A 21,447-nucleotide genomic window follows, 5' to 3' on the forward strand; every position below is an offset into this window, starting at 1 on the left:
GGGGGGACAGGTTATACTTTGTACCAAGATATCTGATTTCCTTGGCTTCTGCAGGGTTAGTAGAGTATACATCATTTTGCTCCGAATAACGAATCTCCCTTTCCACCTCTCTCTCTCTGAGAATAATGATGAAAGCTGCAAGGCTGCTACTACCAGCAAGCACTCAATACACACATACACACACACACATACTACATACATATTCTTGCATCGGACAACCCCGATGCAAATTAATCACTACTTGTATAGCTGTCTGTCAATCAATCAGTCTCTGTCAAATTCAAGACCCCTAGCGTCAAGCATCGTACCTACCAGATTCAGTTCTTATTTGCCATGCAAGTCAAGTACTTTACTGTTCACATGATGTGCTTTGCTTCCAGTAACCATCCAATCCGCCTTAGAGGTTAAGATGCGGCTGGCTGGCTGGCCGGTAGTTGCCCGGAAGTAAAGCTGTATGGCCAGGATACAATTTCTCATCCCCTCCATTTCTTTGTTTGTATACCACAGACATACATATGAGTGGCGATAGCAGAAAATCAAGAAAAAGAAAAAGAAATAAAATGAATGCAACGCTGAGTTATGCAACAGTTACAGCCGCAGAAAATCCAAAAGCCAAATCAAATTTAAATCTAAATGTACGTTTGCTCCGCTGCACGCCTTAGGTAGAATTAGAACTAGACCAAACCATGCCCGACAGACAGACAGACAGCGTGGCAGACGTTAGATGCATAGAAAGATAGATAGATAGGATAGTAGTATAGTTGAACAAGGCTCAAATATACGAGTCTACTGCAGCCACACATACACATACACACAAGACTGGCTTCTGTTTCGGAGTTAAAGAAAAGTTACTGTTACTTCTCTTTCGATCATAAATCTAAATCTAGATTATTAGAAGGTGATGTGATGTATACTAGTATCCTTCCCGTACTTTTTCTTTTCATTTTCCCCAAGTTTAATTCTGAGTCTTGTACAACGTTCAGAAACGGAGGGAATGTTTCGCTGGCACCAACCAACCAAATGCATCATCTATCGCAATCATCTACGTATCGTATTCATCATTTTTTGTGTCAAGGAGGTAGATAGATGGATGAAGAGGAGGCTCAGAGTGACCAGGACCAGGATTACCCACCCCCATCTCTTAGCGTTGCAGCAACCAGGCTAAAGTTGCACGAGGGATGCGCGATGGGCAACAGAATACATCAGAAGCGCCGAACGGCTCGGACGCCAGGGATTTCCGAAGGGAGAAATCAATCTAGTCTAGTCTCGTCTAGTCAAGACAAGTCGAGACGAGACGAGAGGCAGTTAAAGGGACCTGACTTGACTTGGGTGGGTGGAGTAAGTGAGTGAGGGGTGAGGGGTGAGGGGAAAGGGAAAAGAAATGCATCCCTCTCGTATAGGCTGAAAACCCATCCTCCACCCCCTTCCCCCTCACCTCACCTGCCAGTATTGCATTGATTGGGGGAAGGAAGGGGGGTGGAATTCGTCATGCATGAGTGACACCAGGAGGCTCAAGAGGAAATAAATTAATGCATTGGCAGGCAGTAGTGTAGTATGCAGATACGGAGTCGGACAAGCTGAAATGAACATCGGTGAAATCCGATTCCATCTCCCCCATAATGTATTTTATTTTCGTACAGTAATTTATTATCAATATCTTAAGAGGAAGAGGAAGATGGGAAAGCCTTGTTGATTGGTGGTAAGGCTTGGCTGGATGCCTTGTCTGTTTGGAAGCTGGATGGGGGCCTCATGACTCACGCACTCATGGCACAATAGATAACTAATGAATCCTTCTCAAGGCAAGTAACTAATTGTGATGGTCTAACTAGACTACTTACTACTCCATACAGATAAGTTATCAGTTGAACGCCTAATTCGCAGTAAGTAAAAGAGTCTATTAAAGTTCTCATCGTTTATATATTACTATATTTTACTATCTCTTGTTAACGCCACGGAGGGGGGGTCCACAAAAGTCGCATTACAAATAACGATGATAGCTATAATACTGAGTAAGTATATTATGCATCGGACGGACAGAACATCTCTCCGACTCCGATCGGAGGGAGTCAGTCAGTCAGTTAGGTCAGGTCATCACTTTAATTTCCCTCTTTTGTTTTTATTTTTTTCGATTTACCCGTTCAGGGTCTGAAGATTACGCTCGACCGGTCGGTCGGTCGGTCGGCCGGACCGGATGAATACTCCTTTGAACTAGATAAGTTAGTTTCTAGTGAGATTAGTTGATGAGATGGTGCCATTCTAGACTCCTGCTTATTATTATTATTACCATCCTAATCGTTCTGTGGGACTTGAAATACCACGTGTGATCCTGCGATCCTTTCGTTTCTGCTATCTTTGGTAGGTGCCTAGCCGTTTACATCATGTCTCATAGTAATTTATTTAAGGAGATTTGGTAATATGTGTGATGCAATAGCTTGAATAGGAAATGGCTAGCGATAGTAGATGTTGGATGCCTATTGTGTTATTGTGCTTGGGGGGGCATGAAATGGTTCTTTCACATGTACGATCACAATTGCTAGCTACTAGGTTGATAGTACTCAGGTAGTACGCTTATAGTAGTCATTCTAGACAATAATATTCCTGAATATAGACGCCTCCTCCTACTACTACTGACCCAGGTATATATAGGATCGTGATGGTGGAGAACATATATTTCATGCTCATATATATACTATACGATACTATATACTACGACTCCGTATATTCTATAGCACCACTCACTAGCTGCATCGGAGATGCTAGGGTAGTATTCTAGTATCATAAGTATACCTTTTTCCTGATTAGGAAGTACCTATCATAGACAAAGAAAACTATTATCTGGCTGCAGGATGTTTGACAGAATGCCGAGTTATGCATGTGCTTATCTATGGGGTGGGCTAGTGGCCGAGTCAGATATGAGTTTGTCATCTTCTCTATATACTTACTAAATTAGAGGGTTTGATTATTGCAACTACGATCGAGTGTAATGCCTGGTTTGATCTGATGCTATTCCTGTGTTCTATGCTAGGCAACGATGAATAGAATAGATGTAGCCTGCGATGGGATCGAATATAGCTGCCTATTCTGGTGGATTGGGAAGTAGGCATGGACATACGTATGATATACGTGTATTCGGTCTCCAGAATATAGGCGCCTAGTGTCTACCGGTATGCAATGGCCAATTGCGTGTAGGTCGGAGATGAAGATATTGCCGGTTAGGTAATGGAGGGGACAGGAGTCACAGACTTCGTGGCTCGCTACTGATGGACCAGACCCAGTATGTCTGGGGAAACCACGTTTTTACGAGCTACAATGTTGATCACTGCACAGCGCAGCCTACACCATGCACTCTACTGCACCTCATCATCAATTCATACAATCATACTTTATCCATGATTCTCCTCTGTACTGTATTCGAACGTGAATCTGTACGCCAAAGACGAAGAAACTCGACTCAACGACGCCTCGATGCAGGTCAACAGGATGAGCTGAAACGAACAGTGCGAACTCAAGCGAACAAGGTCAATAGACAAGCGTGGTAGAAGTAGTGTATCGGTTTTGCGGGAGATAGTGATGGCCACGAGTAAGAGATAGTGCGGTAGGAAGATAGAGGGTGATGATTCCAAATATTTCACTAGATGGAGCACAGACAGGCAATGGAAGAGATGAAGAGCATAAGAATATATAAGTGAAAAAAGAACAGAAAGGATTAGGAAAGATGTAAAACATCCCTCGAATAGCTATCCCAACAGAAAAAGCACAAAGAGCAAGGCGACCCGTTATCCGGCCTCCGCTCCATTGATGCTCATCTGGTTAGGATTGTATCGCCGTCTGCGCATGGGCGCCTTTTTCCTTTTCGCAATGGCGGCACTCTGTGCGCTGCCGGGGGCGCTCCCCATTTCCGTGTCCCCATCATTATCAGCATTATCAGCCTCCCCGTGCAGCGCCTCGTACCGTGCCAGCTCATCCAGTTCCCGAACATCAAGAGGCTTCATCCGCAGCCACTTCATGCGCGGTCCTGAGCGTGAGCGTTCCGACACGCGGAAGCCATAGATTCGGGATTCGTAGATCCGACCCGGTCCAAGACCCGGGCTAAAGTTGACGGTACGCACGCCGTTGATCTCAACAGGCTGGTTGGGAGGAGGCACATCCGGCACCACTTGGTTGTTGATCGAAGAAGATGTCAAGGAGGAGGAGCGGGTCGGTGATAACGCGGCGAGGGAGCTGTCCAGCCGGGGTCCGATATCGAGGTCTGGGAAGGTCATAAAGAACAGGCAACCAAAGGTAGTTCCGAAGAAAGCTCCGTCGACCGAGTGGAACCGACTGTTCGGGGGAGTGTAGAGATCTTGGCAACTAGGGCAGAACAATTTGACCGTCTCTTGGCCAGGCGTGTCGGAACGTCCGACGGGCAGAACCTTGCATCCGTTGCAATAGACTCGCGGGCAGACACCGAAATGTTGCATCTCATACTTCTCAAGCATCTGCTGGATACCGGGCCGTGAAGTGATGTAGCGTTGATGGATCAGTCCGTAAAGCAATTCAGCAGAGCTCTCGATGACGCTCAGATCACTCGCGACTCGTGCATGCCTCCGTTCCCCTGCCCTGCGGTATCCTGGCGGCTTTTCATCTCCTAGAATCTCGTCCTCATCCTCTTCTTCCTCCTCCTCTTCTTCATCTTCCTCGTCCTCCTCGGGTTCCACGTCCAGGATCATTTCCAAGGCCTCCTTGTACATAGGCACCTGCGATTGCAGACCCGTCAGGTTGAAGTCATCTTCGATAAAGTCCTCCGACACTTCCGCAAAGAACTCATGACCCATCAGGGAGCAAAACGAGGAGATCCAGGACTCCGGGGCCCCTTCCGAAGACGACATGTCGAAGGAGTCGGACGCGGACGACGAAGGCGTCGATTCAGACAGTTGACTCAGATCCAGCCTGTCTAGGCCGTCGGCCAACGCCGAACCTATCTCTCTCGACACGTTGCCGAGCTAGGGGGAGAAACGACTGCGAAATATCTCGTGCGAGATGAAGCGCCGATTAAACCTGCACCAGATGCAATGGGATCTGGTACGAGGTTCCGAAGTCGTGAGCCCTCCTGTGGCAGGAAGGCAAGAATTGAATGGATAAGGTATGATCGGACTGCAGATGACGTCCGCTGTAGGGCTAATAGAATGACAGAGTGGTGATGAATGTCGCGGTCATGACAGTGTGCGGGCGGGCGAGCGGGCGGGCAGATTGTTGTGCGATGAGGGTGTGTTAACGCGACTGAATTGGGTGGGGGGACTCTTCAGCAAACGATGTCTCCCAGAATCACTGACGGCCACAAGACATTAATAGAGATTGATAAAGTTGACCCTTCCAGATGATGGTGGATAAGGATGGATCACAAATCTCCCTGGCTCTTTCTCTCTCTTCCTGAATCGATCGACGGAGGTTGTCGAGGGGCTTCCGAAATTAGGTTCGTGGGGCGGTCGGGAAAGGTGCTCAAACACGAAGAGGGAGCGATAGATAAGGCAGCTAGACGACGGCAGAGTGATGAGTCGGGGCCCAAAAGATAGACAACAGAATGACCAGATGTCTTCAGATGCAGAGAAGGTGGGTGGCCACACCAACAGCGATTCACAAGTGGAACATGTTTCTGGGATTGGCTTTAGAGGAGGTTGGCGACCGAAAGTCACCCGCCGCTGGCTTTCCCTCCCTCGGTCACGTGGCGATCGACCAGCCTCGACTCCCTTCAGTGTTTCTTCAACTTCTTTACATGGGACAAGACATGGTTATACAGGATAACGACGCTTCATGCTACGATTTGAACAGTCGTGGCTACTGTAGATATAGCCTCATCTTTTAGAACAAATCTCGGATCACCCGGGACCATTTGCCTTCATCTCCAAGCACTCCTGAGAGCCCCTCCCCCGTGTTCTGGATTTCACCATCATGACCTACAAACCCATTGATTCCCTCGGCCGGTGTCCCGGAAGCCATAAAGTTCCCAAACCCGCCTACTGCCTCAAATAGATTCGTGAGCTCATGGCTCATCTGCAGCCCGTTGAGAGGGCTGTTGCCAAGCTCGCCGATCCCATTCATCGGGCCATACACCGACAAGTCTTCAATTTGGTGGCCAGCTAACCCAGCCATGGCCACCGCTGCACTTGAATGGGGATCATTCGAGTCAGACCCAAAGGGCCGCATAAGCACTCCCAGCCGTTCTCCGATCTTTCGGAGACCTTTGATAGCCTTCCAGAGACGCTTTGACACGTAGGACTTTGTGCTGAACCCGCTGATCAAATTCAGTGCCATGTAGAACTCGTCCCGCACCTGTCGGTTGAACTCTGTCGGTGCATGGCAGACAGCAAGGAAGATGACCGCCAAAGCAGCCACGAGGAAGTAGTTGAAGGTGATCTGTTGGCTGCGGTAAATGTCGGATGTCTGATTGAGTCGAGTGAGCACGCGGATAGTGTCTTTTGCGACGTCCACCACCGTCTGAGCATGGCCCTTATCCTCGGCAATACTTGCTGGGGAGTGCAGGACGGGGCGGTAGATGAGGATTCGGAGCTGATTCATGCGGAGATACAGTAGAACCCTTAGTCGCCTCAGGCCCCGGTTCGTCGACTCCACATGACCATTCTTTGGAGACTCGATCGGATAGAATTTCAAGGCGTCCGGGACCTGTTTATACCACTGCAGGATCTGGTAATCCAGGTAACCTATCTCATCCCGACGTATGTCCGTTGCACCCTCAGAGCCAAGCCCAGAATACCAGATCTTTGAGCTAATGCGATTGTATGATATCATTGATTTCAGATACGGCAACGAAGCATCCTAGGGGACAATTAGCAGCTGACCAATAAAGTCTTTATTTATGATGTAGCTCACCGGCTCCGGGAGGTTAGGGTCGATGTCTTCATCCTGAATGTTGAAAGGCAGCCCTGTCCCGAGACTCCACCGCCGATCCAGACTGTAGATTGTCCAGAAAGTCTTCACCACGGCAGGCCATTGTTCTTCATCAGGAAACATCTTGTTCAGGGCATCGCGCCGATGCAGACCCATCTCAAGACACATCCGTGCGGCCAGGCCGATGATGCGATAAGCCATGGCATCATCGTCCATGTGAAAATGGAAAGTTGCCTGTCGTTTAATGTGTTAGCGCAACCCCACTGAACAGAGCGATATACCTACAATCATAGCATATATCTGGATTGTCTTGATGTCGAGCGTATCCCAGAGTTTGGATTCAGCTATTGGCTTCACGCTCAGATACAACCGCTGTCCAAGCTCGCTTTGGCCGCCTCCCTCCACGATCAGTGTTATAGCAAGTATCATCTTCAAGAGAACCGTGCTATCATCAGTAAGACCATCAGCACCAGGCAACCCCCGTTGAGCAAACCCCGTGCGTATCGCTGATTCCATGAACGTGTATAGCAGGTTCACTTGCTGGGCGATCTGCTCTATATCTACAAGCGGGTACATGATACCAATCTCCTCTTCGTAGACACGACACAGACGCAGAGCTTCATCTCGCTTGATGGACCATATCGGATCCTTGGTGGGGTGCATCGTGAGAAACGACGGGCCCACATGGGGAGGAGAGCCAGCTGGTGTGACCTGGGCCGTGGTCAAATCGTCTGGTATGACTTCCTCTGGCGGAGCGATACCCATATTCTGTAGACTAGACCTTGCGACATCGAAGTTAAAAGCAGAGCTGGTAGGCCCCTGGAACCGGGGATGCTTTATGCGTGGTTTGCTCAACGGGGCTTGCATAGGCGTGAACACCGACTGGGAGCCATCACGAGAGAAGGCGTCGAAGTTTGGAGAGTCGATGGACGATCTTTGCGACCGAAGATCTTTAAGGTTGGTAAAAAGACTATTTACCTGATCCTGCAATGTCTTGATTTGGTCTGTCATCGACCGGAATTCCCTGGTGGTGGAGAACGGGTTAGCTGAGGATCATGATAACATACTGCAGGGAAAGAAGCCGAAAATAATGATCGACATACTCGGAGTCTTTAAAGTTATTATTGCAGCAGTTTGGGGCATATCGACCTATGGAGATGGTAAGTCGCGTTTGCCATGTGTATCACGGAGCTACAGCGCTAAGCTGACTGACATTCGAGGTTAAGGTGTCCACAGCGTTGGCAGGGGACCTGGCCATTGCATTTGATCTTCCGCCTCTTACATTCGTTACTAAACGGGAAATACAGAATTAATCAGCTAACAGATAAGAGGAAACATGCTAAGCCAGTGACAAGAGGGTTCAACATTGGGTGGATGGCAGGCGAGCCGGATCATACCACGCGATGGAGATGTAGCGATTCCGCTTGGAACGAGTATGAGTTCCGTTGGCCGGTTCCGCTTTCCTCTTCGCGGTATCAGCGTCCGGCGTGGCATTCTGGTCGCCAGAATCTGGCTGGGGTGGTGCCATATCAACCTGCGGCGACTCCGACGACATTTTGGATGGAAATCAAGTTGGGACGATTGGTTGTTGGCGCGAAAGAGAGCAGCGACCGATGCGGAGGGATTCCTTTCGTTTGCTCGATGGCGCGCGGGGTTTCCGTTTCCCCAGATGGCCGGACCGGGAAGGGATCGCCGAGGAGGAGATTCACGTCCGGCGCTTTTATTCTTATAAGCTAATGGAAAAGACTCCTAGCAGAAAGTGGGCAAGTACAATGTAGCTGATCCTGATGATGGTCAAATGACAGGTCGGTTGTTTGCCGTCTAATTTCCAATTGGGTTGTGAATGTAAAAAGACCGAGCGAGTTCTGTCCATGGTTTATCTTCAGCACCAGCTGACATGGCATCCTTATCAGCCCTTGCTTGTACTGTTGACAAATCCACTCATTACGGCTTTCCCTGAAAACCTATAGTTAAACTGTCTGGAGAACTATAGTAGATGATGTCAGAAGTAAAATATCAATTCAAATGAAGAATGAAGAGCTACCCAAGGGCGAGGGGTTCACCGGCAACTGGTCAATCCCCGTCGGGGCGGAAATTTCCCGATGTGCACCTTGTCAAACCGCACGTGCAGCAGCAATCCAAGCAGCACTGAACGGCGGATACGGAGCTTCCCCAACGCACTTCTCTGGATGACTGAACACTTGGTCTTCTGAATGAAGCTCCAACAATGTCTGCCCAACAATAACCTCAGGGTTTGGCACCGTCTGTCGTCCGTCACCCTCCGGTTCTCTTCAAACCAACCACGCCAACAACGCTGCTTTACCTCCACGACGTCCCGTCCATATCGCCCCCTAGGTACCCTCAACGATGTCGACATAGACGACTTCCGCAAGAATTACTTCACTCCGGAACGTCCTACAATCCTCCCTCGGGGTTTCTTTCGCGATTTTCCTGCCTTTGAGCGTTGGTTCCAGCCTGCTCCGACCGACCCCAATGTGTCTCAGTTGAACACAACATACCTCGCCCAACATGGGGCCGACGCCTTCGTTCCGCTGGAACTCACACAGCCATCATCCGGGGGTACCGCTGAGGCAGGAGCAGACGGGCCCACCTTTCAACAATTTCATGCGCCGCTGAGTCTGTTCCTTGACTGGATTCGTACAGCAGAGACGCTCGAGACACAGTCCGCGCGGTTGTATCTAGCGCAGTGCCAGCTTCTCGACCTCCCGCAGGTACTTCGTGATGACTTTCCCACACCCGAATTAGTAGCGCAAGCTGGAAAAGGTGACGTTTACGACACTAACGTTTGGATCGGACACCCGCCCACGTATACCCCTCTCCATCGGGACCCGAATCCCAATCTTTTCGTTCAGCTCGCGGGACATAAGGTAGTGAGGCTATTATCGCCTGGTGATGGACAGAAGGTGTTCGGGGCTGTTAGACGGCAGCTGGGACGGAGCGCCGGTCGCGAGGCGGCTGCGATTCGAGGAGACGAAATGATGCAGGGTCAAGAAAGGACACTATTGGAGCAGGCTGTCTGGGATGAGGTGAAAGCTGTGCCGGGGCTAGACGGATATGAAGCACATCTCGAAGCGGGGGATGGGATGTTCATTCCCCGGGGATGGTGGCATAGTATCAAGGGCGTAGGAACAGGGGTGACGGCATCGGTAAGTTGGCTTAAGTTGCGCCTATGACTCTATCTTACTTATCTGATTGACAGGTGAACTGGTGGTTCCGCTGATCCTCAGCGTGTGATGGATACCCAAGTAGACTTGTAGATATGGTAATGCTCGGAGCCAGGATACAAGCTACACTAAGACAACAAGACAAAAAGAAAAGTAAATTAAATACCCAGTATAAGCCCAATAATATGCATTAAAAACCCAATCTACATACTCCAATAAAAACAAAGTAGTGGGCAATCCGTACCCCAAATCAAACCCAACGTTCTAGAATCCTCTTTTCGACTCCGCCCGCCTTCACTCCACATCCCAAGATTTCGCCAACGACATCATCACCCTTACCTCTCAATTTCTCTTAATCAACCAAATCCCACCTCACCACACACCACAACCAACCCACCAACACAAGAAGAAAAAGAAAAAGAATATAATGTACATGTCCTCCACCCTCACCCGCGCCTCACTCATCAACCTCCTCCTCACGACGACCGCCCGCATCGCACCCGCATCCGCAACACTCACAACCACAACCACAACAACAAGCGCCTACCACACACCACGACACTTTCTCCACCAAGCAACCCTCCCTCTCCACCCTCACTGCTCAGCAATCCATCTCTACAACAACGCCAATAAATACCAAAAGGAGCAAAGCTCTCACTACTCCACAATGAGCACACCCAACGAGCAACAACAAACCCAACAGCAAGAACAAAGAGATGAGGAAAATAAGCCCATCCTCGCCCTCCCAGACGCCGAATCAGCCACGAAACTCGACGTTAGCGGGGACGGATCAGCAGTTGCATTGGATCACTTGGGTCCTGTGGTGGTGAATCAGGATGGGACGTTATCGCGCATCTCGAATTGGGAGGCGATGACGGAAATTGAGAAGAAGAATACGTTGAGGGTGTTGGGGAAGAGGAATAAGATGCGGTTGGAGGCGTTGAAGAGGGAGAGGGGGGAGGGGAATTAATCATTCGGTCTTCTATTGTGTCGTTCGGGGTTGTAGTGGTAGGTGGTAGATGATAGAGATGATAAGAGGGGTGTATTATATTATGTTGGAAGGGGGAGGGATATACTCGTGTGCTGTATGATATCTTATGGGGTTGGACTATGGTTTAGCGATTTCATTGTTTATCTTCAGTGTTTATTTGGTATCATCTGCTAAGGAAACGAAAGAGAAATGAACTTCTATCCAAATAGCCTCCCAAATTTTCTCTATACGTTGTCTCATGATGCTGGTCTAACCGAAAACCATATCGTTGAATCTCGTGAACGCGTTACTGTGTGCGATCGTTAGCTTCCTGGCCTCCGTCAGCATGCGAGGGATACTCACCTCGATGGTTCCTCAACATAATTCCCTGTATAAACTTCCACTTCTTCTACTCCAGTAACGATATCAACTTCCTTAGGACTCAGGAACTTTGTACGATGCCAGAGTTTCCATCCCACGTATATAACAGGAAACACCCCGATCATGGTATACGAGAAGAAGAAAGTCGGGATATCCCAGTTGCCGGGTAGGAAGACCGTGTAGCCGCCCACGAAGGTCATGACAAAAGTAGAGACCAGGGCAATGTACGCGACATAGGGCTGGCCTCGGCTCTGATAGGGGAGGGATGCGCGAGGGACACCCTGTGCCATGAGGGCTTTCCTGAACCGGGTGTAGGTGAAGGTAATGACGGTAAAGTTGATCAATTGGGATGCAGTGACCTGATTGGTAGTGTGGTAAGTACTTGTAGGTGAAGCGGAGGGTAAAAAGGGACTCACAAGATTTACAAACCAATTCAGAACAACCGCCGAACCATTAGAGACCTGTAGGAAAGCCAACAGTGCAAATACGAACACAATCAAGACGCAGTATATTGGCACACCAGTTTTTGTACATTTCGTGAGAATGCGCGGCGCCTTGCCATCCAGGGCAAGACCGTACAGACTTCTGCTGGCGCAGTAGACGTAACTATTTCCGGCACTGAAAGCAGCGAGGAGGACCATGGCATTGACGATGTGTGGCAGAATGGGGATTTTCAGCCGATCCATGGCGACAACATACGGTGATGCAGCTGCACCAGGCAGGTCTTGCTCATATGCAGCAGCCAGGTCGGGATCATTGTAGGGAACCAAGATACCGATGCAAAGCACACCGAGAACAAAAAAGGTGGTGAGTCGATAGAAGATGCCATTGTACGCTTTGGGCAAGATTTTGCGGGGGTTGACTGCTTCGCCGGCAGCCATGGAGACGTAGTCAGGACCGGCGATCGTGAAACTGGCTTGGATGAGGCAAGCAAGGAACCCGAGCCATCGGCCTAGATCTCCGGTCTTGTAGTATTCGGCAAAAGCCCCGGGGTTCTTCCAGTAACGGAATCCAAAGCGATCGCCAAGAGGGTTGCCTCCGAGCATCACAATGAATGTGAAGAAGATCAGGCCCACACTAAGCAAGACCTTGCTCAAGGAAAGCCAGAATTCGGCTTCGCCATACCACTTCACTGCAAAGATGTTGAGTAGCCTGATACTTGTTAGCTTGCACTGCTCCAAGTTGTACACGAAGTATGCTTCAACCCAGAGCATAACATACCCGAAGAGCACAAGCACAATTACAATAATTGCGGCGACAGGGACTGCATCGCTCCAGTAAGTGATAATCAAGTTACACGCTGTAACTTCAAATGGCACCATCGCGGCTTGAAAGATGAAGAAGTTGTAACCGGCAGCAACGCCAAAGGCCTCGTCAACATATCGAGTTGCAAAGCGGATAAAGGGCGAGGAGATGGGCAAATATGTGACCATCTCAGCCAAGCCTAACATAGTTCTTATCTTAGTGGAATGCTACTTCAAAGGGGACAAATTCGCGGGCCAATTTGTTGCGACGGAATCAGAGAGGCCATTGGGAAATCGGCGCTTTGGGACATGCAGACAAATCGCACAGGTCGCAAATGGCAGCTTTGATGTCGCTAGCGGCATGAATGAAGAGAATTGGGAGGGCTTCAGGATCGCAGGGTAAGGGAATCCGTACAAACAGTTATACATAGAATGACAGCGGACCTATATCAACGAGGTATAAGATTCCATATATTTAGCAGCAATATGCATAAGGTAAGGTCAGACAATCCCGAAATTCTGCTGTCTCTAGGGTGAAGCACACGTCAGGAACAAGGAAGCAGTTGACACTGCTTGATCTACGCATAGTGCATGGGGTATCTGATGTTCACCAACATCCTTGTAGCTGCTGATGATTGGGCGAAAGCAGGTTCTTGTACTTTGTGCTTCCGACTCAAGAAACTTACCTATGAACGAGACCCTTTGAGACAGCTCATAAGATGAGAATTGCAGCACCGTGAGGAACAACGAAAGACAATGGAAGAGAACGGTAGGAGTAGGACTAACCAGATAATAAATGCGAGGAAGAGACTGGCGGGACCACCTTCTATCAGTGCCTTACCAATCTGGACGTACAAAACGGTCCCGACTGTGCCACCGATACCGATGAGCTGGATATGTCTGGGCTTCAGCTTGCGGTGCGTATGATCGTAGGCAAGCTTCTTGGAGTCATCTTCGAGTACTTCTTCACTGTCACGAACGACAGCATCCTTCTCAGAGCGGTCCATGGCGGCTTCTTTACGCTCTTCGCCTAGTCCATGAGGGCTGATTGTGGGGGAATGCCTCCCGGTCTGTATGGCAGATGTAAAAGCCATACTGTGGCTAAAATTCACCGAGCCCCAGCAGTGGACAAGTTAGGTAGAGAAAAGCAAACCCAAAGACATTAGACGAAATATGAGGCACGAAGATGAGAGGAAAGAAGTGAGTTACTTTGTAGAAAAAGAAAAAAAGAAGGCGGGCGAAGGGAAACCGCGAAGAAAAATGGTGGGCTAGCTAGACCGGTCAAGAACGGTTCTCGCCATGCGGATATCCCTCATCATGGGGCATTATTCGGCAGAAGACATTTTAGTCAATTATGGTCTAGGGATAACTCGTGCAAAAGGGAATCAAGGAGACAAATCACAGTACGGAAGCCGACTTTACGGCTTCGGCGACTCCATTGGGAGCCCCCACAATGGCGGGCAGATACAGTTGTGCGTGGCGTTTGAGCAAAACATGGTGCTCGCTTTAACCTTGTCCTTACTTGCTAGTTCTACCCTATTTGATGGTATTAATCCACGCTAACCTCTACACTGCACTCTCTTATTGACTCGAATCCATAATGATTGATAAGAGAGCTGATAATTCTGCCACAGTCTATGATTGTGTACTAAATCACACTGTATACGAACTTACTTATCTGACCCTATAGAACCTCCTGCATCGGGTATTATCTTCTAGATACAACACAGACAGATCGACCGTCTAGGTGTCCAATCAGCTTGAAATACTATTATCGTGTAGCCCGTGATCGGTGCCACTATTTGCCGTTGCATGAAAGCGATGGATATCCGTGAATATAGACTAAAAGTGCCAGGCAGCCACATCTGCAAGGTAGATGGCAGAACCCAAGACAATTGTATGTCAGGAAGGCATACCCCCAGATTTTCAGGTCTTCAAACCTGACAGAGGAGGCGAACACGATGATAAGAGCCATCTAGGCTAAGACCAAATGTGGTAAAGCACATTAGTTGCGGCACCTCCGGATTGGTTCGCATGTATCAATGACTGCAGCCAGTCGCAGATAGTCAATAGCTGGTTGCAGCTGAGTAGTATACTACCGAGCCAAATGACACGCACAGCACATAAATGCCACGGGCAGCAAGGGACCCAAGTATGAGGGGCAGAGGGAAAAGTTGAAGTTAAACCTCGGCCGGGGATGTCCCGCCCTAACTGTTTTGGGGAATTGCCGTGGCATTCAGCCGGGGAGTCACATGAGTGACTCCAGACTGTCAGTTGACAAGTCTGGCATGGACATTGGTGGCAGAAAGGCTTTTGTGAAACTGCAGGTTAAACAAGTTCTTAAAACCGTGCATTGCAGACCATGGGACAGTTCAACTCAGCTGCAACTAACCAACGAGGTAGTAGCAGCTAGGGCACCATAGGTCTGGCGCGATCTAGGCCGTACATGATACTAATCCCAGACTGACTAGAATGACAATACTAAGTAATCCTTGTTCCAACAAGTGCCCCTGTAATCGCCCCTTGATATAGCAACTGTAGCCTATGAGTTTCTGTTTCTGCCTTCCCTGTGGTGACTAGTATCCGTGTGATTTCAAGACCGAAAGGAAATCGGATTCAACGGACATGATGCTAATTCTAGGCAACTTCCCATTTAGTCCCGAACCTCGTAGTTCCAACAAATAAGGATAGCAGTTAACGCCATGACGCCAGGCAAGAAAGAACCCTTGATGAAAACAAACGTCACAGTCGATACATGCGAGGATAACTTGTGTCATTGATCATGCTGGCATCTCAGTTTGGGATTTTTTGTCCGAGACCTTCGTACCATCTCCATGTTGAGTAGGCGGTGCCTTCCCTAGCCAGGCTGGAGGGAAAAAGCCATCGTTGTCTTCGTAGTGGAGGTAATGCGACAGATCGGACTCCTCCGAGATAGATCTGCGGTCTCTTTCTGCATCATTGCCATGAGAGTCCCGAGCAAGGGATGGGGTCTGGATGGCTCTCGGTTGACTACTTTGTTGTGTGGACATTTCGTGCGCTATCTGGAAGTTTCTCGCGATGAATGCGATGACAAGTAGGATCAGAATAGATTATCCAGCTCTGTATACACAAGATGCAACGGTTTGCAACACATATAGACAAAGACGAATGTCGCGTGTGATGCTTGCTTATATGATAGGTACTGCAGTTAGCCATCAGGCATGATTGACGTCAGAAGTGGTGCCAATCACGGGGCTTCCAGAGTAGGCAATCCTCTACAGATGCGGAAAGGGAGCTCAGTTGCCAACCAAATTGTTGCGATCACGTTTCTTACAGATCACTGACTTCCTGCATGCATAATTCAGAGCAACCACTGAGTCTGGCCCTGGACAGTAGGCGAGTCTAAATCTAACCTAAGTTCAGGGGCAGTGGATACTCCAGAAGATATCAAGGAGTCGATGTCTCAAGAGCCAATGAAACTAATTGTAAAGGACACTTACTACACATCCGAGAAGACGAGATGGGGACTGACGATAACATCACCGAGCCGCGGACGGAAGCTGCCAAACCTCGACCCACGGTTTCGCCGCTCCGAGCTCTTCCCGCCTGCCCCGCGCCTGTTTAACCGGCAACGAACCTCGTCTTTCCACAGCGCCTGCTGCTAAACAACAGCTTCCCAGCGAGAAACCCACTGGATAAAACTAACTGCACATTCAATAATCGTCACAATGGTCGAGCACGAGCCTGAGCCGAAGCGCTTCTCTCCCAAGATCCCTGTCCAGCTTGATCCCCCGAAATATGATCCCATAACCGTTGAGGAGCTGTCCAAATGCGATGGTGGGTGTTTCGCACTGCACCTCCAAGGATTTGACAAATCTGTTAGAATCTCATATACTGACAAATTACAAATTCCAGGTACTGATCCTAACCGTCCCACCTTGGTTGCGATCAAGGGAATCGTTTTCGATGTGACTCGGAATCAGGCATACAGTCCTAGTGGACAGTACCACGGTAAGCTATTCTTCCTTGAATACATCGCCTATGGCTGTGCTTCATGACTGTGAACGGGTGTACTGACGTATATTCACCATTACCAGTCTTTGCTGGAAAGGACCCCTCCCGCGCCCTTGCCTCTTCGTCGCTCAAAGCCGAGGACTGCAAACCCGATTGGTATGATCTGGAGGACAAGGAGAAGACCGTCCTGGATGAATGGTTCACATTCTTCAGCAAACGCTACAACATCGTGGGAAAGGTGAAGGATGCTACAAACTACTAAAGGGAGGAGATGGTTAGCAGCGATCTGAGATAATCAACCTTTCTTTAATGCAAGAATTATACCCGTGGACTCTACTTTTACGCGACCTACTTTCAATGGTCGATGACACATGCGTTGTTTAATACAGCGCCAGAAACCAAGAAATGAGCTTGTTGACAGATATCATTAGCTATTTACTCCATATATAACCCGCATTGACTTTTATCTATGTACCTGGCCTTAAGCCTTTCCCTTCCGAGATCTTCGCTGCATTCGCTTCTTCGCGATGATACGATTCCGCTTTGCAAGCTTATTCTGTTCCTCATCATCCTCCTCATTTGCGCCCTTGTCATTGTTGTCAGAGCGCTTTCTCTTCTTCCCATTGGGACCTCCCTTGTTATTTTTGCCCTCGTCCTTATCAGCCGAACCTTCACCATCTTGCTTGCCCTTCTTGAAGGTACGTGCCTTAGCCTGCTGTTCCTGCCGGCGCTTGACAACCTGGGCGTTCTCAATGGCGAACTCGACGATCAGACGCTTCTTCTTTTCCTTGTTGTCCTCCGAGCCAGTCGCAGGTGCCTCAACAGCGTGGCCATTGAGCCATCTGAGAGCCATTAGAGCATGGCGGTGGGTATAGTACTCAATGAAACCGTAACCTCTGCTTCTTCCCGCGGCCTTTTCCTCACCAACCTTGTGACCATCCCGAGTTTCGAAAACGATCTTCGCTTGTCTCACAACACCAACACCCTTCTTCTTCCGCAACTGCTCCGCCTCTCTCATGATGTCGGCCGCGCGGTTCAATTCATCCTTAGACAGAGGCTGCCGCAGGCCCTTCTTCGCATCTTCTGCAAATCCGGCGATTGCTTGACGAGCGAGCTGTTTCAGATCTTTTGTGGTGACGTGACGGGGTATATTACGGACCGACAAACGCGTCAAACTGAGATGGAGGGCCGGGTTCTTCTTGATGAAATTCTGTCGTTGCTTGTAGCTGTCTTCTCTCATCTTGATCTCCGATGGCGAAAGCTTCTTGTAAAGGGCGGAGTTCGTTGGGATGGTACCCTCAGAAAGCAGGTAGAGGCGGCGCTTGTCGGTATCGCGGACGAGTCGGCGAGACACTCCCTCTTCCTCTAGCTGTGAAGCGCGAGATTTGCTCACTGCGCGGGCGACTTGTAGTACGCGACCCTCCAAGGTATACCGTCCGGTGGGGTCGGCGTTTTCGTTCTGTAGAATGGAATGCTTGTAGGCGGTAGAGGCTTTCTTTGACTTATCTTTCTCTGCGACAAGGGGATCTTGTTGTTTAGGGGCGTCGCGCACACAGGCTGCTGCATCGTCGGGCTTCCAGAAGCAAGCAAAACCAGTACCGCGGGGACGCTCGGTTTCGTGGTCGACGACGATTCGGGCATAGCGAAGGGGACCGAATTGGGTGAAGTGTTCGTAGAGCATATCATCGTCGCAGGTGAACGGAAGGTTTCTGATGAAGATAGTCGAAGCGTTCCTTTCGTCTTCCTTCTCTCCCTCATCCTCTTCCTCGTCCTCGTCCTCCTCGGCATCCTCATCCTCATCAACGTCGCTATCGTCTTCCATGTCGTCGTCCTCGTCAGAATGGGCTTCTTCATCAATGCCAACTTCTGCTTCGATGGCATCCTCCATGTCGGCATCTTCTGACTCCTCCTTTACATCCTTTTCTTCTTCCTCGTTGTCCTTTTGTAGATCCTCCCAGACGTTCTTCTCGACAGCCCAATCGACAGCGAGTGTTCTTCCGTCCACCTCCTTTCCGTTCACTGCCTGCAAGGCCTTCTCGGCGTTCTTCTTTCCGCGCAAAACAACGAAACCGAAACCAGCCAATTGGCTTCCCTTCTTTGGAAGGGTAACATATTTGACCTTGCCGAAACTGCGGAAGAGAACCGCCAAGTCTTCGGGTTCCTTGATGCTCCACGGCAAGTTTCGAACAATCAGCTTAGGCTGAGCGGCCGCCCTCTGATCCTCTCTCTTCTTCTTCTGTTCAAGAGCTTCAGCCGAAGGCTTGCTCCTTCCAAGGTTCTCATCAACAACACGGTGACGCGGTTGGGCGTATTCAACCTTGATCTTCTTGCCCTCGAAAACAGAGCCATTGAACTCCTCCAGCGCGGCCTTTGCGTCTTCGAGATCCGCAAACGTCACGAAACCGTATCCCTTCGATTGTTTCGTCTCAGGGTCTGTGACAGCAACGGCATGCTTGATAACGTAGGATTGCGAGAAATATTCCGTCAGGCTCTCGGTCGTCGTAGAGGCGGGAAGCGATCGGACGAAAAGCTCTCTCCTGGGCTGGTTGGAGGCCGGTGTCTCCTGTGCTGGCTTCTCGGTTTGTATGTCCATGTTGGTATCAGGGGCAGCGCTGCCCTTGATCTCGCTGGCTTCGGGGGAACTCATCTTGGACTCGTTCCTCTCAGCCTTGATTGGTGTTTTTGAGTAACTTTTTTTTCTGTCGCAGAATCAGCGGCAGAAAAATCCCGATCCCGTTTTTTGACTTTTGGAGGCAAAAGCGGGTCTGCGGGCGGTGAGAAGGGATGGGTCTCCACCGTACTCCATCTACTTTCATGTTACATATCAGTCTAGATCTTCCTCTTGCTATTTGTCTGCCTTTCAATACGTTTGTCTGCTTTCATGCATTCTATAGCTTTTTTTTTGCAGACAGAAGACCTCCTTCGCATATGCAGAACAAGGTGGGTGATACTCAATGGCATATACCACACTGAACTGGATGGTGCTATGCTAAACCTGACGGAAGCGTATGCTTTCCCAGTGTTTAAATGACGAAGTCAGAGACTCTTTATAAATCAAGACTTCGTAATTCTTCTGCCTACTATCGCTAATCCTCTTCTCATATGACACATCTACATGATGAATGTTAAAGTCACATGATGTGATTACCACGTGACCTACATCATCACCACCAATCGGGAACCCTTGTATGGCCCACCTATTACTGCCAAGGATTGGTGTAAATCGGAATGATATGACAACATCCAGGGTCCCGTTCGCTTATATTTTGCGAAACACTTGATGCAGTAGCTTTCTATCTCCTCCGAACCAATAGCGGATGATACTGGGGGCAAAGAACGCAGCATGGACCCAGTAGCACGTTCCGAATCTGCTACGCCTCGAACATCTGGTGCCTCGACGCCGCAGCCATCATCTAAGGTCCAACAGCCTAAGCCACAAGCACTCCCTAGCAGGTCTGGCCCATCTGCCATCCTCGTGTCAACGCGACAAAAAGGCAACCCGATATTGAATCATATCAAACTACTGCCGTGGGAATATGCAGACATACCGGCCGATTATGTGGTCGGAAACACCACCTGTGCTTTATTTCTTTCCTTGAAGTATCACCGCTTACATCCCGAATATATCTACTCGCGAATTCGCCTCATAGCAGGAAAATATCTGTTACGGATTATCCTGGTTATTGTGGATATTCCGAACCATGAGGAAAGCTTGAAGGAGCTTTCGAAGACATCCATCGTCAACAACATGACGTTGATCCTTTGCTGGTCTGCACCTGAAGCTGCGCACTACCTTGAACTGTTCAAGTCTTCTGAGAACTCTCAACCCACTGCTATTCGCACGCAACAAGCCCAGTCATATAAAGAATCTCTTGTTGAGTTCGTCACAACACCCCGGAGCATTAATAAATCAGATGCAGCTAGCTTGATATCTACGTTCGGAAGCCTGCAGAACGCAGTCAATGCGCAACCTGAACAGATTAGTGCAGTACCTGGATGGGGAGAGAAGAAGGTCAAGCAGTGGTGTAGTACAGTAAGGGAAGGCTTTAGGGTGGAGTCGACGAAGAGGAAAACTCGCGGAGGAATCGCTGGAAGTCATGCAACTGGCGAGGTTGAGGGCCAAGAAGACAAGCCTTTCAATCCTTCAGAAACAAATGAAGACACTGCCGCGGAAACAATCCTAGCAGATGCAGAGGATGGTCGCCTAGAAGCACGGAGACAAGCCGTCGAAGAGCGTCGAATGCAGGAGTCGAGTCAGCAGGAGGAGGAGATGAGTGAGGGCATTATGGCGGCTCTGGCGAAGTATCGAGAGGACGGTGGTTGATCCCTTATCAGGTGGACTCTTTCATAATACGGAGACTGGTATAATAAAGAAAACATTGCCTTGCACCTAAAACAACTTGTTCCAGCCTGCAGTCCAGATATCACGTGGAAATGGAGCCAATAATACAACCTCCCATACACGCTTTGGGCGTTATATTGCTTTCTCGTATTCCCGAGAGTATACAGTGGGATGGCACAAGCTGCACGTGACTTATTGTGTATGGGGTGGGGTTTACATGGCTTAATATTTTCCTGAGCCAACCATTAACTCTATTGCTGACTCGCTTAGAGTTACAATATAGGTAGGGCTGGCCAGCTTAGCGGGAAGTAGTAGAAGATGACAGAAGCTTAGCCAAGCTGCATCGGCCATTGGCGCACTAGACACCCATACCGTCAATAGTAGGCCACTAGGGCACTGATCGTGGATTACGTGTGTTCAGACCATCAAATCAGAAGGTCCCCAGAG

General features: G+C 49.2%; 8 protein-coding genes across 8 annotated transcripts; 4 read left to right on the forward strand and 4 right to left on the reverse strand.

The window, feature by feature from the left end:
- Positions 1-3,776: 3,776 nt before the first annotated feature.
- CKB1 (casein kinase II subunit beta) lies at positions 3,777-4,868 on the reverse strand (the record flags this gene model as incomplete). The annotated part of the gene is made up of 1 exon (XM_041690981.1): positions 3,777-4,868. One exon carries the CDS (start codon positions 4,866-4,868, stop codon positions 3,777-3,779), a length of 1,092 nt encoding a protein of 363 aa, XP_041544512.1.
- Positions 4,869-5,838: 970 nt separating this feature from the next.
- AKAW2_51092A (transcription factor domain-containing protein) lies at positions 5,839-7,896 on the reverse strand (the record flags this gene model as incomplete). The annotated part of the gene is made up of 3 exons (XM_041690982.1): positions 5,839-6,813; positions 6,868-7,119; positions 7,171-7,896. The coding sequence occupies 3 exons, from the start codon at positions 7,894-7,896 to the stop codon at positions 5,839-5,841; spliced, it is 1,953 nt and encodes a 650-aa protein (XP_041544513.1).
- A 1,202-nt stretch (positions 7,897-9,098) lies between these two features.
- On the forward strand, positions 9,099-10,126 carry AKAW2_51093S (putative JmjC domain protein; the record flags this gene model as incomplete). Its single annotated transcript, XM_041690983.1, has 2 exons — positions 9,099-10,052; positions 10,106-10,126. The coding sequence occupies 2 exons, from the start codon at positions 9,099-9,101 to the stop codon at positions 10,124-10,126; spliced, it is 975 nt and encodes a 324-aa protein (XP_041544514.1).
- A 371-nt stretch (positions 10,127-10,497) lies between these two features.
- Positions 10,498-11,040, forward strand: AKAW2_51094S (uncharacterized protein; the record flags this gene model as incomplete). Its single annotated transcript, XM_041690984.1, has 1 exon — positions 10,498-11,040. One exon carries the CDS (start codon positions 10,498-10,500, stop codon positions 11,038-11,040), a length of 543 nt encoding a protein of 180 aa, XP_041544515.1.
- Positions 11,041-11,310: 270 nt separating this feature from the next.
- Positions 11,311-13,759, reverse strand: AKAW2_51095A (putative general amino acid permease (Agp2); the record flags this gene model as incomplete). Its single annotated transcript, XM_041690985.1, has 6 exons — positions 11,311-11,350; positions 11,404-11,780; positions 11,838-12,573; positions 12,643-12,865; positions 13,081-13,109; positions 13,452-13,759. 6 exons carry the CDS (start codon positions 13,757-13,759, stop codon positions 11,311-11,313), a joined length of 1,713 nt encoding a protein of 570 aa, XP_041544516.1.
- Positions 13,760-16,372: 2,613 nt separating this feature from the next.
- Positions 16,373-16,920, forward strand: AKAW2_51096S (putative progesterone binding protein; the record flags this gene model as incomplete). The annotated part of the gene is made up of 3 exons (XM_041690986.1): positions 16,373-16,481; positions 16,560-16,655; positions 16,742-16,920. 3 exons carry the CDS (start codon positions 16,373-16,375, stop codon positions 16,918-16,920), a joined length of 384 nt encoding a protein of 127 aa, XP_041544517.1.
- Positions 16,921-17,139: 219 nt separating this feature from the next.
- On the reverse strand, positions 17,140-19,305 carry NOP4 (mRNA-binding ribosome biosynthesis protein NOP4; the record flags this gene model as incomplete). The annotated part of the gene is made up of 1 exon (XM_041690987.1): positions 17,140-19,305. One exon carries the CDS (start codon positions 19,303-19,305, stop codon positions 17,140-17,142), a length of 2,166 nt encoding a protein of 721 aa, XP_041544518.1.
- Positions 19,306-20,001: 696 nt separating this feature from the next.
- RAD10 (DNA repair protein RAD10) lies at positions 20,002-20,982 on the forward strand (the record flags this gene model as incomplete). Its single annotated transcript, XM_041690988.1, has 1 exon — positions 20,002-20,982. One exon carries the CDS (start codon positions 20,002-20,004, stop codon positions 20,980-20,982), a length of 981 nt encoding a protein of 326 aa, XP_041544519.1.
- Positions 20,983-21,447: the final 465 nt, after the last annotated feature.

The sequence above is a fragment of the Aspergillus luchuensis genome, chromosome 5 (assembly GCF_016861625.1).
Source record: "Aspergillus luchuensis IFO 4308 DNA, chromosome 5, nearly complete sequence".
Lineage (NCBI taxonomy): Eukaryota > Fungi > Ascomycota > Eurotiomycetes > Eurotiales > Aspergillaceae > Aspergillus > Aspergillus luchuensis.